The sequence below is a fragment of the Symsagittifera roscoffensis genome, chromosome 10 (genome assembly GCF_963678635.1).
Source record: "Symsagittifera roscoffensis chromosome 10, txSymRosc1.1, whole genome shotgun sequence".
Classification (NCBI taxonomy): Eukaryota; Metazoa; Xenacoelomorpha; order Acoela; family Convolutidae; genus Symsagittifera; species Symsagittifera roscoffensis.
Genome location: NC_087071.1, coordinates 35,683,158 through 35,703,393, shown reverse-complemented (window position 1 = coordinate 35,703,393; position 20,236 = coordinate 35,683,158). Strand labels below are relative to the sequence as shown.

The following is a 20,236-nucleotide window of genomic DNA, read 5'->3' as shown; positions in this document are numbered from 1 at the left end:
CCCCTCGACACTACAATTGAATGTTCCTCTCGAGGCATGATCAATCCGCATTATACTCTTGTACTGAATCTTCCAGACACGAATTCTAGAAGCGACATATCGTCTCGTCAACAATTGATCAAGACCCGAAAAAGATCCTAGAAGATCCTAGATCCTTCGCCCCCCCCCCCATATGTACCCTTACACCAGCCATCCCCCACCTGAACCAATCCCAACTCTGTCCCCACCTGATCCACCCCCCCCCCCTATCCACCAAATGAATCCCAATTGAATCAACCCCCCCCCCCCCCCACACCCACCCTACCTGAACCGGATCAGAGGATGGGGGGGTGATTCAGGTGGGGAAGTGGTACACGTGTGGGGGTGTCCCAGTAGGCCAGGTGGGGGGGGGCGTTCAGGTGTGGAAGATGGAGCGGCAAACTGGCAAAAGTTGGGATGGGGGGTTGTAAGGGAGCAAAGGGCCAAACGTTAGGGGAGAGAGGTCAACGAAAAACGAAAACTTTTTGAAATTTGAGTTTCGTTTTAGAAATAGAGTAGGCCGTACACTCACTTTGCAGAGACTTCGCATTACTCATTTGTTATATGCAGAAGTTCATGCAAAATTTTGCACGGCGCAAAACGAAAAAAAGTGGAAACAATCCATTTCAGAGTGATTTTTTCCTTGTTTTATAATCCATATTTTTGGGAGAAAATGGATTTAAAACCACTTTTTGTCCATATTTGTTGTCTAAGCCTAACTAACGTGGGAACCAATTATATTGACAATGCTTTAGACCACAAAAATCCCTTATAATCAGTTTTTCATTTTCACCTTTTTTTAGATGCGGGACACAATAAAAATTGTACCAAAAGTGAGAAAAAAGTTTAGTTTGAACTTAGACGACAAGAAATTAGACCACCGTAAAGAAAGGGAATTTACGGACAACCAGTATTTACTCAGCCAAAATTTAATTTAGGTCTGTAAACAAATTTCACGCAGTTTGCTCGCAAGTTATTGTCTAAATTGGACAACCAGTATTTACTCAGCCAAAAGATAATTTAAACCTGTAAACAAATTTCACGTAATTTCACACAAGTTATTGTCTAAGTTCCGTTCTTTTCTGATCGTCCAATTTGCTAGTCGTCTAATTTCCTGAACCTCAAATTGAACATGGCACAAAAAAGAATTTTTACTGTAAAAAAAATGTTTTCTTCGGAGAATGAATGTTCTTTCTGCTGTTCATACGACTCAAGCAGATATACGTTTCATATCCTGGTTTATCAGGAAGACAATTTTTGATTAGTTTTAAACTTTTATTTTGTCGTTTTCCGAAGACTAAATAAACTTAGCTATACAGAAAGATCAGCAGTCCTCTAGGGCCCTCACAACAGTTAATAGCGATTTACAAAAATTTGAAACAAGCTTTGCTGTATAATTATTCTTCATAATTTTATGCATTTTGAAACAAGAATGATCGCAAAACCGTGATTTTTGAATAGTTTTGTCGGATAAAATTTTGATAAGCTATAACTTTTTAACAGCCACATATCAAGTGTTAGAGAATGATGTGATCTAATATGGCAAACTAGATCGTATCAAGTCAATTTGGAACGAATAGGAGTGAGGGATAATTTGCGTTCTATAAATTTTAAGTATGAACTTTGCAGTTTTCAATTTAACAAGTAGTTCCGCCTCGTAACTCGATTGTTCTACGATCGATCCGTTTTTAGTTCTCTCAAAAAAATTTTGCCCTATTTGCCTACAGTTCACTTTTTTCTAATATTGGTCCGAAAAAAAATATCCCTAGCTTGTACAGTTCTCACTGACTTCGAAAGTCGGAAAAAAGTGTTCCATAAGTTTAGCTGCGAATTAGATTTTCATCATCATTTGTTGAGTGTAAACTCTGACAAAACTTTGGTTTCTAATTTGAAGTAAGCCGTGTGGTTGAAATATACAATGCTGAAAATCTTTGAACTGTATCAAGGCAAAGAATTTGAAATTTGCGGTTGTATTTTTTTTCTCTCCAGAAAATTTTTTTTCTGTTTTTGTTGTATTTTTGCTTTAGAATTTTCTTTAAAAAATGAACAATATAAAGTTTTTTCTTCTTTTAAAACCTCCGACTTCCAATGGAAACCTTTAAAAAATGTTTTTCAAATCTGCTGATACATTATTTGGATCAATTAGCGTGCCTTAATTGAGTTTTGAGTGATTTCTAAGCCTGTTTATTTGGCTGTTTCTTCTACGCGTAAATCAAAAACTTTGTAGTAATCTAAGGAGATATACATATATAGTTTTTTTCATTTTGAGCTCGGGTTATAAATATTTTCAGATGTTAGAAAATTCTGGGCAAAAACGGTGAAATTATGAAACTTTTTCTGATTAAAAAACAATCTTAACCATTAAGACTCAAAAATTTTCTGAGAAAGTTGAAACAAAAAACAACTGACAAATTTTGTGAATTGTTACGCCGGGAAAAATTTGTGGCTTTGTGATATTCGTTGCGATATCAAATTGAAAACAAGTTGGAATTCAATACTGTATTCTGAAGATTGAATTTAGATTTTCTCTTTTCTTTGTTTTCTTATGTACTGAGAGATAGATCATTGTTAAGTACTCTGATCTCTCACTTAGTCTCAGTGTCATCACTTATGTATGACCTTGAGCGTACCATAAAATAATGATCTAACACCAGAGGTTGGCTGTACATACGTATAATAAATACTGCTACTGCAGTAGCGGTATGACACACCACCCTCGGTGAAAGAAATAAATTATACAACATCAGTAGGATAATTTATTTAAAAGAGTTCAATTTACTCAGTTCGGAAGAAAGTCTTTTAGATGGATTATGTAACTTTCAGTTTTCCTCCAGCTCAATTTCCCAACTCGGGTTCCAATCTACTCCTTCATCTAAAGTAGCATATCCGAATTTTCGCATAAATAAATGTCTTTCGAGTCGTCGCACTTTTGACTCCAAAGGTCTGTCGTCCCGATCTTTGAAATCTCTCAGTTGGTTTCTGTATTCTTTAAGTGCCTCCTTTAAAAGACCTCTTCCTGTAAGATTTTCGGATATTTCTTTGATTGAATGTTTTATCGGATCTCCGAATCGTTTGGGTTCTTTGTTCTTTGTTTGTCTAGAACTTCGTCGAACACCTGACTCTTCCGCACTTGATTCGTCCGAGAATCCTTGTGGTGGTTCGAAGTTTGTATCCAATTCTGAGCCTTTTTGAGGATTTTCTCTAAGTTCATCCGCAACTCGCTGCACCCCTCTTTTTAACAGTTGGTCCGCGTACTTCTCCCAGTCAGACGGTGCCAAATTTCTATTGTGAAACGTCTCCACTATATCTTCCAAAGGGGTGTGCGCGTCAATGCCCTTCAGTTTCGGACGCTGTTTGGTTTTCGGCGTAGAGCTCGACTGGATTTTGGTATCTGCTGTGACCGAATCCGGCTTAGATATTGCTTGCTCTTGATCCGAGTTGACTGCAGTCGCAGTTTGGTTTGCGTTGGTCCCCTGTTGTTGCTTGCTTCGGCTTTTCTTCTCTTTTCCGCTCTTTTCCGGCTTGTTCGTGTTTGTTTCCTCTGCTGATTTTGGTCCCGCCAGGTTTGGTTTTGCTCTTTTTATTGCAAGATTCACTCCTCCCCCGGCTTCTGTGTCCTTAGAAGTGACTATTGTTTGGCTCTTCTGAAAGCGCTCTGTTGGGTTCATTTCATTTGCAATTTCCATTTCTCCTTGGAGTTCATCCTCCGATTCCAGCTCCTCTAGTAGTTCTGGAGAACTGACTCGCTTGAACTTTTTTGTAGGTTCCGATGATGGACTTTTACTTGTGCTTCTCTGTTTTTCTTGTGTAAGTACGGTTTTTGATTGAGCTATGTCCGATTTTCTATAGATCGAACCGGCCGATGTCTTAATTGTTGATTCCGTTTCTGAAGCTATTTTCCCATTTAGTGGTCTGGTTAGGGCTTGTCCGCTTTTCCTTAGAGGGTCCTTTCTAAGTATTGTCTTGGGTGGTGACTTGCATTGGTTTTCTACTTTATCTTCCACAAATCCTTTTTCCCAAGAGTAAATCATTTCTTTTCGAAGATCGGGATTGAGTTGACCTGTCTCGTCCACTAATTTCCTGATGTCATTTTTAGCTGCATCCCTTCTTTCGTAGTTCCATCGGGCGTTTGCCTCCAACAATTCCTTTAGGGCTTTGGCTCTTTCTTTGTCTCTGTCCGATGTTATCTGCTGCTTGTGCAGTGGGCTTGTATCCCTGCTCAGTTGTCCCTTGCGCACTATCTTGAGATTCTCTCTCGACTGATCAATCCTCCGTTTCATTTGAGACGCAGTCAGTGCTGAGCGTTCCAAGTGTTGTTTGTCTAAAGAATCAGAATTATTTAAAAACCTATCCCTCACAATTTTAAATTCTGTTTTTGGTAGTCTGCCGAAATGTGCTTGGAACGGGGATACTTGAATTGTTTTCTACTTGTTCCATCGTAAATCTCGCATTATAATACTGAGACATAATTTGATTGATTTATTATTTTCATCGAGCATCATCACTCCCAGTCTTCTTTTTATTGTTTGAATTGTACGTTCAACCAACCCACAACCTCTGTGATCCCCCACCGGACAGAATTTTTGTTCGATATTAAGTTCCGAACAAAATTTTTTTAGAGTTTTTCCCTTAAAGTCTGAAAATTGATCCGAACGAATTGATTCAGGGACTCCATGTGTGTCGATATATGATCTCAAGAATTTTACTGTGCTCTTTCCACTTGTGGATTTTGTAACCTTCACTGATGGAAATTTTGAGAATCGATCAATAGCTACTAAAAGATAGATTTTTTTTCCTTTCTGATTTTCTATAGGCCCCGCGTAGTCTAGTTGTACCTCCTGTCCCGGCTGCGTGAGCAGTGGTAGTGGTTTTGACGAATTTTTCGAAATAAGGTATTTAACATTCTTACCATATCTGGTACAACTACGGCACTCCTCTGCCAAATTCACGATGTCCTTATTCATGTGTGGCCACCACAGATATTGCGCTGCTCCCAACATCGCTTCCTGTCCTGGGTGTCCCCGATGTATTCGTTTGAGGACAGCTTGTCGTAGTTGAACTGGTACCGCTAGCCGATTATTCACCAAGATGCAGTCGTCCTGAACTGCCATCTGCGACCACAACGGATTTGTATATGGTCCCATCAATTCGAATCCTTGTTTGTCCCCTCTCTCTACCACTCTCCTGAGGCGGTCCATCCACGTGTCTTCTGTGGTCAGTTCTGCTAGTAAGTTTTTGTCGAACAGTTTTGCGAGGTTGTCCAGAGTCTCTACTTGTTGCTGCTTTTGCAGTCTTGATTTTCCTAGACCCTTTGGCGGTTGAATTGAGCACACTTCCTCCTCACTCTCCGCCTCTTCTGTGGTTGTAAGGCCGACTTCTATTACATTCACCTCACTGAGTTTTCGTTCTGTCGATGCGATCGGTTTTGACGATGTTGGACTTGATTCGTCTTCCAAATTGTCCCTGACTTCTTGAGTATCGGCCACCAGTTCTCGATTTTCCTGAACATTGTTTTTTCCGCCTATTAGCTGCCAGAATGAGAGCAGTCTTTGGTCCGCTATTCGTTGTTGTTCCGGTTCCAGCGACCATTTTACTCGTTGTGCTTGACGTGTTTCGCTGTCTGAGCTGTCCCTATTTTTTCTGCCTCCTCGTATAATTTTTCTCGTACGTTGTACTGTCTCTGTGATCTCCTCCTCTCCCGAGAGTTCGTTATTGGTGGAAAATGATCGGTTCCACTTTGGGTCCATTAGGCTTTCTTCACGCTCCTCATTCCGCCAATCTTGTGGTGAGCTGGACCACCAGTCGTATGTTCTGTTTGCATTTTCTGACATCTCGATTCTTGAGTCTGTTTTTTCTATTTTTTTCGGTACTGGTCATTTTTTTATTTTGCAATTATTTAAGACTGACTGTTTGCTGGGTTGATTTGACGAAAGAGTGATTTGTTTCTGTTGAACTGTTGTGTTCAGCTGTTTTTGCAGTCGTGGAAACTGTTTTCTCTCGTTCCGGTCGAGCTTTGTTCGGTTTTGACCGTTTTGGTTGCTATAGCAACCATTACTTGATGACTGTTTCCTAACATTCCTTCTAGAACATTCTAGAATGTTTTCGTTCCGGTTGAGCGACCTTGAATCTTTAAGCCTACTGTTCCAGCAGTCGAACGCTTCATGAAAGCAGTTTATTGTCGCTACTACAAACTTTTCGTCTAATTCTGATTCGGGCCAGGGATCATTGAAAGGATCACGCGATAAATAATCAACTATGCCCATGTCCCTCCCCGGAATGTGAACTATGTTGAACTGATACGGCAGTAACCGGTCAACCCACCGGATTAAGCGTGATTGGTAGGTCTTGTTCGATTGATTAACATCCAATGCTGTTGTAAGCGCTTTATGGTCAGTTGCGATGGTAAATGGTTTCCCCAGAAGGTAGTGTTTATATCTATCTACTGCCCAAACAACTGCCAATAATTCCAACTCATTTGTTGAATATTTTTTTTCTTGAGCATTTAGGTATCGGGATGCGAACGAAATTGGGACCCACAACCCTTAATCATTTTGTTGTTCTAAAGTGGACCCTAGTCCATCATGGCTAGCATCGCATTTAACTCGTGTTTCACGATTTGCATCATAATAATGCACTTTCGGAATATTCGCCACAGCTCCTTTTATAGCATTAAATGCTTCTGTGTGAACATCCCCCCACTCGAATTTTTTCACCGGGAGTTTCATGTTTTTTAACTTTGTCTTTTGATTTTCTTCTTTAAGAAGTGGTCTTACTTTTTCTGTCAGACTTGCTACGTTAGGTATAAATTTAGCTAAATGATTTATGCTTCCTAGAAATGACCTTAGTTGTTTTAGGGATTTCGGCGGGTTCAAGTTTCCTACCGCTTCCGTTTTAGTGATCTTCGGTCTAACCCCTTCTTCTGAGAGATGATGACCCAACCAATTCACTTCTTGTTTGAAAAATTCACATTTTGATAGTTTCAGTGCCAAGTTTTCCGCATCCAATTTCTTTAATACTGCTTCTACTAGGTTGGCATGTTCGATTTCACTTCCCTTTGACACAATAAGTATGTCATCCAGAAAACAGAACGTGTTTTTAGCGTGATTGATGGTTCTATCCATAGCCTTTTGAAATTCAGCTGGCATATCTGCTAGTCCGTAGAATCCTGTCAAGAATCTGTAAGTTCCGGTTGCTTTTCCTCCCACAATGTTAAAGTTGCATTGCCTAGCTGTATCCGCAGCCAATTTTAGTTGACTGTACGCATATTTCAAATCTAACACCGAAAAATATAGCGTACCCTTTTTGTTTTCAGTTACAATCTGGCTTACCCCATCAATAAGTTCATCTACATTCGGCAGTTGGTATTTGTTTTTGAACAATTGTCTATTGATTGGTTTCGCGTCCATTGCCAATTTTGTTGAGTCGTCCTTCTTTACTGTTATCACAATCAGGGCGATAAAGCAATCACTTGTACACTTATCAAGTTTTGTTATATGACCTTCTTTCAATAACTTCTCGATTTCTTTTTCGACTTTATCTTGTATATGAATTGGGATTCTTCTCCCCTTTTCTTGTATCGGACATAGTGGATATTTGAATTTTGAACTGACGATGTGGTTTTTAGAAATGCCTTGGCTTTCAAATAAGTTCTTAAATTTATTTAAAAATTTTTCTTTCCAACCTTCCGACTGCTCGCACATGAGCACGTCAAACCTGGTGAGTTCTTTTGGCGCTGTTCTTTGTGTAGTCACTATTCCCACTTGTCCTTGCAAGTCTAATCCCATGATGCATCTAGTTTTTCGCTCTGATACCAGAAAGGTTGCGCCCTTAACTTCCCAGCCCGCTGACCTCAGATTGGTTTTTAGGGCTCCCAGGATACTGATCGGTTGTTTGTTGTAGTCCACAAATTTTGTTTGTAAGTTCAATTTGTCAGACGGTATGAATCTCACTTTGTTTGATTTTTCCATGATTTTTTTCGTCGTTGCCCAGTTAAGAAATGAAACAGGACTACCAGTATCCACTGTTAGCTGAATAATCTGGTTATCTATTCGTACCATAGCCTTTAGTGACTTTACGCGGTTCAATGTTGGATCTCGAATAGAGTCTTTTTTCTGAACTCTAACCACTTTTCCGTTTGTTTCTTTTCTCATCTCATTTATTCGATCTTTCACATATTTTGAAACTCGTTCATTTTCCGGTTGTTGAGTTTGTATCAACATGACTTCAAATTCACTACATGACCCAACACCTTCACTGATCTGGTCGCATTCCACTATCGATTCTTCCGAATCTTCCGCAATTTCACTTACTTGTTGTGATCTGCACATTTTAGCGAAATGATTTGGTTTACCACAGTTTTTACAGTCCTTTCCCATCGCTGGACAATTTTTTAGGTGTCCTTGTTCAAACGTCCTTCCACATCTATTACATGGTTTTGTTTTCGTGTTTTGATTTTTGTTATTATTCTGTCTGTTATTATTTTCTCTTCTATTTGGAGTTTTGGTTTTCCCCCCCAAATTTCGAACTGCCATTACAGGTTCCTGTTTTATTCTTACACCCGATGTGTAATTGCTACTTGATCCTCCTGCAGCCGCAGCATTAGTCTTTTGAAATGCCATTGTGGTTAACTTGCTATGTTCGAATTTTATAGCCCTTTTTAGAACTTCCTCTGGATCCAGAGTTTCGAATGTCAACGTGTCCTGTAATGTCATGTTCTTCATCTTCGAGATGAACAAGTCTCGCACTATTTCATTTTCCAATGTTCCTAGTTCTGATCGGGCTGCTTGAGCAGTTAACGCTGCGTGGAATGATTCTAGAGATTCTCCAGATTCTTGCATTCTCGTAAATAACTTGTATCTCTCGTATGTTACACATTTCACTTTTTGAAACGAGACTTCTGCCAACTCTGTTATTTCTCTGAACGTCATTTTCGATATTTCTGCGTGCGGATTCTTTTGTAGGAATCTTTTCTTTCCCTCAGTGCCCAAAGATAGAAATAGTCGTGACACCAGTTTCTTTTGTACTTCGTTGTAGAAGACATTGTGTCCGACTCGTGGGCCTCTTGTTCTTTTCTCTTCGTTCTCCAATGCTACTCTGTCTCTAGCTAGTTTATCTCTAAGAATTCTAGCGTTCCTCGCATCTTCGTTCTCCCCATCCCTGGGCGTTTCCGGGCGTGGTGGTGGTTCCTCTAATCTGTCTTTTGGTTCTTCCAAAATAATCTCTGGGTTCACATTTTCTTTGACCGTAACCGCCATGAGAAATTGTTCGAACCAAATTTTAAATTGCCACGGAGGGTCTAGATTCGCTGATGCCCAAAATACCGGGATTCCCATATCCGTTCTGTTGTCTTGAGCTGCGAATCCTGCTGGCTGCGCCATGTGATATGCGTTGCGATATCAAATTGAAAACAAGTTGGAATTCAATACTGTATTCTGAAGATTGAATTTAGATTTTCTCTTTTCTTTGTTTTCTTATGTACTGAGAGATAGATCATTGTTAAGTACTCTGATCTCTCACTTAGTCTCAGTGTCATCACTTATGTATGACCTTGAGCGTACCATAAAATAATGATCTAACACCAGAGGTTGGCTGTACATACGTATAATAAATACTGCTACTGCAGTAGCGGTATGACAGGCTTCAAAGAAGCTTTTTCTTCAATTGAATGAGTAATGTTATTTACGATATTGCCTTGAACCGGCAATGGTTCACCAATTTTTTAGTAATAGCAGTCTTGCAATTTTGTCATGTTGTATTTGTTTGATTTTGCAGTTCTTTTTAACTCTGTAGATAAAATTATCTTGATCATGTATGTGCATCAGTAAAACTTTGCGTTTTGTTGGGAAAAAACTATGTCGTGATTTTTCTCTGGATCGAGTTAAGGGAGGGGTAGAGTGTCACTGCTAACCTGACGTTTACAAATTAGTCATTAACAGCTAAGAACTAACATGAATATTTAAATGTCTTTAAATTAAAAAATCTTTCGTTAATGGCCTTAGAGCAAACTTTTAAAAGAAATAAAAGAAAATCTCAATCAAACCACACAATGGTACAGTTATTGCTAGTGACATAAAGGCAAGAGTAAAATTTTATTCCAATTTTTTTCAAGTCTAGCCAGTTGGAAAACTCTCTGAATTTTAACTGGCTGGACTGTCTGGGTAATTTTGGCTGAATCGTCAATTAATTTATTTAAAAATGTTGAATTGTCTATCTTGGGTCGATTTGTCTATGCGACGTCACCACAGGTCTAAAATTGACTCATATTTTTTTATATTATCCGGCTACTACTGATGCTCATCTTTTGGTGGCTGGAATTTTCTTCAAAACAAGCACCCCAAAAAAAACACAACATGAGTCTTCATTACCCGGGCCGAGGTCCGCGACTCATGTTGCGAAGGAATTGGGTAGTCGAGATGGACCATCTGCGACCGAAATTCCATCATCCCGCAAGGGGCTTGAGTCGCATAAAGTCGCAACATGGATCGCGCATTGTCGCAATATAGCTAAAAAGTGAATTCACTTAAGTGAATAGATCGAGTTTGTTTTCCTTTTCAGTTCGACCTGGATCCGTCCGAGATTCAACAGAGTCGGACTGCTTCTCTAACCCCAAATCCCCCATCCAGCAACAGGAAAACAAGAACAAGACCAGAGCCAACAGTCTCCTTGATCCTTACTCCAGCACAGGGTTGGCAAACATTGGCAAAGTATTCGAAACTGGAAAGCTGCGCATTCGAAACACTCTTTTTTTCAAATCTAGATCATAATAAGAGTATAATACTTCTTACAAAAAAACCAAATGAGTAATTATAAAATATATGAAAAGTATAAATTACGCAAAACAAAATATATTTTTGAGCAAAAACAATAGCAGAACAACGACAACTATGCATATTTTTGAGACAAAGTAACTTTGTTGTAGATCAAAATTTTTTGACAAAAACAAACATTTACAAACCGTTTTGACGTTTCAAGTTACTTTTTCACGCTAGTTCTCAGAGATACAGCAAATAGAAATCTTGGTAGATATATTGTCAGAAAACTTGTCCTGCCAACCCTATATTGCAAAAAAAAACAGTCAACTCCAGAAGACAAGTTCAATAATACCAGCGACTGCTCTGCTCAACCCAAACTACAAGCACAAGATCAACCAAATCCAGAGAAGTCCGTCCTTGGCTAGCAGGGGCGTCGATCTCCGGTAATTCAATCTAAGGAAAGGAGCCCGAGGAATTTTAGGGCGACCAATCTAAAATTACCGTTTAAGATCAAAATTTTGACAATGACTTTATAATGTTTTTATAAAAAAATCATTTAAAATATATCTTTTAAATGTTTTTTTTTTATAAAAACATTATAAAGTCATTGTCAAAATTTTAATATTAAACGGTAATTTTAGACAAGAAAGTAGTGATAAATAAGTGTCAATGAAGTTTCCCTCTTTTTATTCCAAAAATTAGCTTTCAAAAATTTAAACAAACAAAAAATTTGGTCAAATTTTAAGGAAGCATTTGTTTTTCAATCTATGGAAGTTGAAGCACTGCTGAGAACTCTGAAAAATCATTTGTTTCTTAACAAATTGGAGATTAGGTGATTAGAAAGAGGTAATAAATCTTTCTCTCAGTCAATGGAATCATTTGATTAAATAGAACAAAAGAAAGACGTCCCGTTGCAGATTCGTTGACCACTTATTGCTAGGAGTTACATAAACTTTAACAGTTTTCTTAGATAAAGAATCCATCCTTCCAGGTGAAATCAATGCGCGATATTAAATAAGAAATCAAAATTTCAGCGAGGAGAAAGTTCGGTGTTTGGGGTTTCATTGATGGGTTGGAGAATTCTCATGCTAGATTTAAGTTCCTTTTGTTATTTCAGAAGAAAAAGGTTGTCGAGTGTGGGCACAACTGGCATCAACAACGGACTTTCAACAGGTATGTATCCACCTGGGAGGTTCAACTTTGAACTTTAAAGGTACCAGCTACCTTATAAACAGAAATAATACGAATAATTTGATTGATCTAAAAATATCATCTCGTCTAGTGGGGCGATAGAAAAAAATTGAAGCAACAATTTTTTTTGACAAAAACGGCCATTTTTTTTTGATTTTTTAAAAATTGTCTCAAAAGTGTTCCTACCCACATAATTATTTGTTTTTGTATTATTAAAGGCGCACCACAATTATATATCAAATTTATATCAATTTCTTTTCTTTGCAAGTTTATGGAACTTCACAATGAAACATCTATGTTATCAGACAAACCGTAATGCGACAACTCCCAAGAAAAGACAACTCGCAACAAAAGACAATTCGCATTAAAAGGCAACTCGCAACATACTCACCGCCGCAGTCGCGCCAACGTGTTGCGAGCTTGCCGACAGAGGGTAGTACTTTATACGAAATTAAGAGCCGGCGACCTTAAACCGAGAATAAAGTTTCTTATTAGCTTCAAAAACTTGCGAGTTGTCGCTTTCCTTAAATTTTACGAGTTGTCTTTTGTTGCGATCTGTCTTTTCTTGCGAGTTCTCGCCCTGCATTGGAGTTCCACAAATAAAACTCGATTATAATTGAGTTTCCTTGTCATGACCACAAAATTGAAAACAAATCAATTACAATCAATTAAAAATGGATTATAATATTACTATTTTTCGAGCCAACAAAATCCTTTTTTCATCCATTACAATCGATTTTGTTTCACTTTTGTGGATACTGACAACAAAATTCAGTTAAAATCGATTTTTTTCCGCATTACTCCGATGCGAATTTCAATGTACATAAAGTCTTTTCTACATTTTAAACTGAAACTGGTTACTTGTTGTTCAAATAAATTCTTTTTGCCTAATTTTGGTATTTTTGTTACGTTTTTTTTATACGCAATAACTGTAAAAGTGTTTTGAGCTCTTTTCCAATTCTTTTAATTTTTTTTTGAAAATCAATATATGGAAATCAATTCAAAACGACTTTTCTCAATTTAAACTGCAATAAAACTTGTCAACAAAATGCAAAATTCCGTGTGAATAGTTCTTATACAACTTAATTTTGTAATTTTCCAAGGGGAATGGGAACTGGAAAAGGGCCGGATTTTGTTTCTTTCATCAATTTCTTAAACTATTAGAAATTTTGGGGGATGGGGGGAGTGACAAAGTTGTAAGTGGACTATAATACCCCTTCCATTACCCGCAAGCCTTTGCCCTTTTACAAGCCCCCCCCCCCCCACCTCAACGTTGGAAGGGGACTAATCCCCCTTCCCACCATACCCCCCTGGCAAAGTTGGAAGTGGACTAATCCCCCTTCCAAAACCCCTCAGACTTTAACCCTTTACAAGCCCCCTCACATTGGTGGGGGGGAACGGGAGGGGGGGGGGGGCAAACGTTTCGGGTTGAGGGGTGGAGCAAAGGGGCAATCGTTGAGGGCGAGAGCGTAACAGAATCTTTTTGCAAATTGAGTTTAGGTTTAGAAATGGACTAGGGCGTACACTCGCTTTGAAAAGCTCCTGCATAACTCATTTGATAAATGCAGAATTTCTTGCAAAAGTTTGCACGTCTCGAAACAAAAAGAAAGCGGAAAAAGTCCATTTTAATGTGATTTTTTACTTATTATGTAATCCATTATAATGGATTTCAAATGACTCATAATGGATTTTGTTTTTGCGAGAAAAATGGATTTAAATCCATTTTTAGTCCAATTTTGGTGTCTGAGCGTAACATAGGAATCGATTAGGCTTACAACATTTTAGACCACAAAAATCCATTATCATCGATTTGTTTTCACTTTTTTTAAATGCAAGGCGGTACCCAAACAAACACAGCTCTTTCCAATCTTTAAAGCCCCAATTGAGCTCCTTTTTTGCTATCAATTTCATTATCAAGTGACTTACCCGAGTCGAGATTTTTCACCTAATATAAAGCAAGATTTAAGCGGTTTGGGCGGTTTTTTAGACGATTGCGCTCAAAATCTTGCTTCAAAATGAGCAGTTTGAGCGGATTGAACGGTTTATTAAAAATACCGCTCAAAAGCCGCTCAAGATTTGAACTGTTTTGAGTAGTTTATCTGAAAAAAAACGCTCAAATCCTGCTTGAAAAACCGTTCCAAAATCACCGTAAGAAATGAGCGGTTTTTGTGTGTTTTCTCAAACAAGATTTGAGTGGTTTGAGCGGTTCTTCCAAAAAAAAAAATCGCCCAAACCGCTCAAATCTTGCTGGAAAACCGCTCAAACCGTTCATATCCTGAGCGGTTTTTGAGCGGGATCTCGGCCCGGGTAGTAGCATGTGTGTTACCTCCTGGTTGAAGCTCCTGGTGTTTATTATTAGACGATGTGTAAGTCCATACGCCAGCTGGACAGTTGGCTCAATCAGGAAGACAAATGATTCTTTTTCTGTTTGTCCTCATTTAGAACTTCATTGTCGGTCAATACTTTTTTCCAGACCTAATTTGTATATTTTTGTACGTCCCAGCTCTTGCTCCATTTTTTGCTTCTAATTTGTGTGCAATGCTTTAAGGCTTTTTTGCAGATGTTTCGCTCATATCTTTCTACATTTATTTTTTGTTTGTTTGTTTGTTATCATAGTAGCCTTAGATAATAACCATCCACTGGTCAATAGACTGGATTTCAAATTTTCACAGGAAAGTGCCAGTTGAAAATTCTACGAGTTGATATCTAGCTCTGAAAACAGTAATAGGAAACTTCACTCATTTTCTTATAAGTGGAACAAAAAATGCTTTTTCCCTTGCGCTGTTTGTTTTAAAATTAGTCGAAGTATATCTAGTACCAAAATTAAGCAAAATTTTTTTGCTGAATTATCAACTTTTTTGACAGAAAAAACGCTTCATATTTTTTTGAGCACCAACAACACTTTTTTTAAATTCATTATAAGAGATGTTAAGTTGTTTTGAATTTTGAGTTTGTCAGTACAACTGATCATCAAAACTGAATAAATTGCATTGTTCAACGCAAACTGCGGATACCATAATTTAGTCGAGAAAGTCAAACCCCATAATTTTTTTTAGCTTTGGTGGAGAAATGTATCAGATATATATTTTTTCATCAATAAGGTTAATTGGAATTGTATTTGTTCTAACCACATCCTAGAGGGCGATGGGAACTAATGCGTAGGTTGTGGTTTTTCTTCCCGGTTATACCTTGGGGAAAGCTCGCTAAAGGTCAAGTGTGACATTGTAATAAAACCGCACTTAGCTGCCTACTCAGATTCCAAAAAAAATCTCTAAAGTAGTTCTCAGTTGTCAAATTGGTCAGCACTTTTTTCTGTGTAATTTACAAGTCTAAAAAAGGAGAAAAAGGTAAAATGATGAGTGAGATTTTAGTGCAGTTTTAGATATTATCAAACCATTCTAGCAAATTATTGTTCCGTCTTCCAAAAAATCATAATATTTTTGTTCGGTGTGGGTTTTTTTAATCAGTCAGTTTTCGGTGATCGAAATGATAGTTTTTAACAGAAGTTGAAACGTTCCTGAGTTTGGTCTAGAAAGTAGAAAAATAGGTCAAACACAGTGGAAACATTCCTGATTTTGGCCGAGAAAATAGAAAAATTCTCGAGCTCGATCGAGCTCAGTGAAAACATAGGTAGATCAAAATCTTTATTCTTCAAAAAAAAGTTTTTTTTTCGGAGCAAATTTAATTAAAATCTTCAAAAAATTCAAATAAAGATTGTCACAAAGTTTGCTCCGAAAAAACTTTGTCACAAGGTTGCTATCAGCAACTATCATATGAGTTTTGCTTGCCGTAAAACCAAAAATTTCAGAGAAAACTGTATAATGTTTCGAGCTCTAAGGTTTCCCATGGCAAGAAAAAGTAAATTCTACTGAAGTTTCCTCAAATATTGGTTTTCACATTCACAATTTCAGTTCAGTTTTGTTAAAAGTAAAAAGATAAATGTTAAAAATAAAAAATTAGTTGTACAGCAACCAGCTATCTTAGTTCTACTTTTTTTTTTTGGAGTTGAGTTGGCAAAATGATTTGTAATAAGCTAGTAATAATAATATTTGATAACAATCATCATAGTATTAATCGCAATAATAATAATAATAATAATCATAATAATAATAATAATCAAAATAATAATCATAATAATCATAATAATCATAATAATAATCATAATAATAATCATAATCATAATAGTAATCATAATTGTTATAATAATCATAATAATAATCATAATAATAATCATAATAATAACAAAAATAATAATCATAATCATAATAACAATAATCATAATAATCATAATAATAATCATAATAACAATCATAATAATCATAATAATAATAATCATAATAATTAAAATAATCATAATAATAATCATAATCATAATAGTAATCATAATTGTAATAATAATCATAATAATAATCATAATAATAATCATAATAATAACAAAAATAAAAATCATAATAATAATAACAATAATCATAATAATCATAATAATATTAACAAAAATCATAATAATTATTATAATAATATAATATTAATAATAATAATATTAATACTAATAGTAGTCATAATATTTGTTATTGACTAGTTATCACTTGTTTTGTAGTCTCCGTGAACGTGAGTGTGTCGCACCGTCCCTCAGTGGCCCCCTCTGTGACCAGACTGTACAGTGTGGCCAAGTTGATAGAGGACAGTGAGAACATGGTGCTGAAGAGGAGCAAGAAGTCCTTCCAGACCAAAGTGTACAACTTCCTCGAGAGACCCAGTGGCAAATTATGCATCACGTACCACATTTCAGTGTAAGTTAACGAACACAATCTAAATATTAGTAATTAGTGAACAGACCAAAGTGTACAACTTCCTCGAGAGACCCAGTGGAAAACTATGCATCACGTACCACATCTCAGTGTAAGTTAACGAACACAATCTAAATATTAGTAATTAGTGAACAGACCAAAGTGTACAACTTCCTCGAGAGACCCAGTGGAAAACTATGCATCACGTACCACATCTCAGTGTAAGTTAACGAACACAATCTAAATATTAGTAATTAGTGAACAGACCAAAGTGTACAACTTCCTCGAGAGACCCAGTGGCAAATTATGCATCACGTACCACATTTCAGTGTAAGTTAACGAACACAATCTAAATATTAGTAATTAGTGAACAGACCAAAGTGTACAACTTCCTCGAGAGACCCAGTGGAAAACTATGCATCACGTACCACATCTCAGTGTAAGTTAACGAACACAATCTAAATATTAGTAATTAGTGAACAGACCAAAGTGTACAACTTCCTCGAGAGACCCAGTGGAAAACTATGCATCACGTACCACATCTCAGTGTAAGTTAACGAACACAATCTAAATATTAGTAATTAGTGAACAGACCAAAGTGTACAACTTCCTCGAGAGACCCAGTGGAAAACTATGCATCACGTACCACATCTCAGTGTAAGTTAACGAACACAATCTAAATATTAGTAATTAGTGAACAGACCAAAGTGTACAACTTCCTCGAGAGACCCAGTGGAAAACTATGCATCACGTACCACATCTCAGTGTAAGTTAACGAACACAATCTAAATATTAGTAATTAGTGAACAGACCAAAGTGTACAACTTCCTCGAGAGACCCAGTGGAAAACTATGCATCACGTACCACATCTCAGTGTAAGTTAACGAACACAATCTAAATATTAGTAATTAGTGAACAGACCAAAGTGTACAACTTCCTCGAGAGACCCAGTGGAAAACTATGCATCACGTACCACATCTCAGTGTAAGTTAACGAACACAATCTAAATATTAGTAATTAGTGAACAGACCAAAATGTACAACTTCCTCGAGAGACCCAGTGGAAAACTATGCATCACGTACCACATCTCAGTGTAAGTTAACGAACACAATCTAAATATTAGTAATTAGTGAACAGTCCAAAGTGTACAACTTCCTCGAGAGACCCAGTGGAAAACTATGCATCACGTACCACATCTCAGTGTAAGTTAATGAACACAATCTAAATATTAGTAATTAGTGAACAGACCAAAGTGTACAACTTCCTCGAGAGACCCAGTGGAAAACTATGCATCACGTACCACATCTCAGTGTAAGTTAACGAACACAATCTAAATATTAGTAATTAGTGAACAGACCAAAGTGTACAACTTCCTCGAGAGACCCAGTGGAAAACTATGCATCACGTACCACATCTCAGTGTAAGTTAACGAACACAATCTAAATATTAGTAATTAGTGAACAGACCAAAGTGTACAACTTCCTCGAGAGACCCAGTGGAAAACTATGCATCACGTACCACATCTCAGTGTAAGTTAACGAACACAATCTAAATATTAGTAATTAGTGAACAGACCAAAGTGTACAACTTCCTCGAGAGACCCAGTGGAAAACTATGCATCACGTACCACATCTCAGTGTAAGTTAACGAACACAATCTAAATATTAGTAATTAGTGAACAGACCAAAGTGTACAACTTCCTCGAGAGACCCAGTGGAAAACTATGCATCACGTACCACATCTCAGTGTAAGTTAACGAACACAATCTAAATATTAGTAATTAGTGAACAGACCAAAGTGTACAACTTCCTCGAGAGACCCAGTGGAAAACTATGCATCACGTACCACATCTCAGCGTAAGTTAACGAACACAATCTAAATATTAGTAATTAGTGAACAGACCAAAGTGTACAACTTCCTCGAGAGACCCAGTGGAAAACTATGCATCACGTACCACATCTCAGTGTAAGTTAACGAACACAATCTAAATATTAGTAATTAGTGAACAGACCAAAGTGTACAACTTCCTCGAGAGACCCAGTGGAAAACTATGCATCACGTACCACATCTCAGTGTAAGTTAACGAACACAATCTAAATATTAGTAATTAGTGAACAGACCAAAGTGTACAACTTCCTCGAGAGACTCAGTGGAAAACTATGCATCACGTACCACATCTCAGTGTAAGTTAACGTACACAATCTAAATATTAGTAATTAGTGAACAGACCAAAGTGTACAACTTCCTCGAGAGACCCAGTGGAAAACTATGCATCACGTACCACATCTCAGTGTAAGTTAATGAACACAATCTAAATATTAGTAATTAGTGAACAGACCAAAGTGTACAACTTCCTCGAGAGACCCAGTGGAAAACTATGCATCACGTACCACATCTCAGTGTAAGTTAACGAACACAATCTAAATATTAGTAATTAGTGAACAGACCAAAGTGTACAACTTCCTCGAGAGACCCAGTGGAAAACTATGCATCACGTACCACATCTCAGTGTAAGTTAACGAACACAATCTAAATATTAGTAATTAGTGAACAGACCAAAGTGTACAACTTCCTCGAGAGACCCAGTGGAAAACTATGCATCACGTACCACATCTCAGTGTAAGTTAACGAACACAATCTAAATATTAGTAATTAGTGAACAGACCAAAGTGTACAACTTCCTCGAGAGACCCAGTGGAAAACTATGCATCACGTACCACATCTCAGTGTAAGTTAACGAACACAATCTAAATATTAGTAATTAGTGAACAGACCAAAGTGTACAACTTCCTCGAGAGACCCAGTGGAAAACTATGCATCACGTACCACATCTCAGTGTAAGTTAACGAACACAATCTAAATATTAGTAATTAGTGAACAGACCAAAGTGTACAACTTCCTCGAGAGACCCAGTGGAAAACTATGCATCACGTACCACATCTCAGCGTAAGTTAACGAACACAATCTAAATATTAGTAATTAGTGAACAGACCAAAGTGTACAACTTCCTCGAGAGACCCAGTGGAAAACTATGCATCACGTACCACATCTCAGTGTAAGTTAACGAACACAATCTAAATATTAGTAATTAGTGAACAGACCAAAGTGTACAACTTCCTCGAGAGACCCAGTGGAAAACTATGCATCACGTACCACATCTCAGTGTAAGTTAACGAACACAATCTAAATATTAGTAATTAGTGAACAGACCAAAGTGTACAACTTCCTCGAGAGACTCAGTGGAAAACTATGCATCACGTACCACATCTCAGTGTAAGTTAACGTACACAATCTAAATATTAGTAATTAGTGAACAGACCAAAGTGTACAACTTCCTCGAGAGACCCAGTGGAAAACTATGCATCACGTACCACATTTCAGTGTAAGTTAAAAGCGTAATATTTAGATTAATAAATTAATTTTTAATCCTTTTTCAAAATTAAATGGCTCTGAGTCAAACTATGCATCACATACCACATTTCAGTGTAA

The 20,236-nt window shown here is 37.3% G+C and overlaps 1 protein-coding gene across 1 annotated transcript in view; it reads left to right on the top strand.

The window, feature by feature from the left end:
- Positions 1–20,236, top strand: part of LOC134855047 (uncharacterized) — a gene marked incomplete in the record, with an annotated part of 110,863 nt that overhangs the window by 49,074 nt on the left and 41,553 nt on the right. Inside the window, 4 exon segments of the mRNA XM_063871426.1 lie at positions 10,573–10,702; positions 11,093–11,212; positions 11,887–11,942; positions 16,558–16,750. Of these exon segments, the coding sequence (XP_063727496.1) occupies positions 10,573–10,702; positions 11,093–11,212; positions 11,887–11,942; positions 16,558–16,750 (499 nt within the window).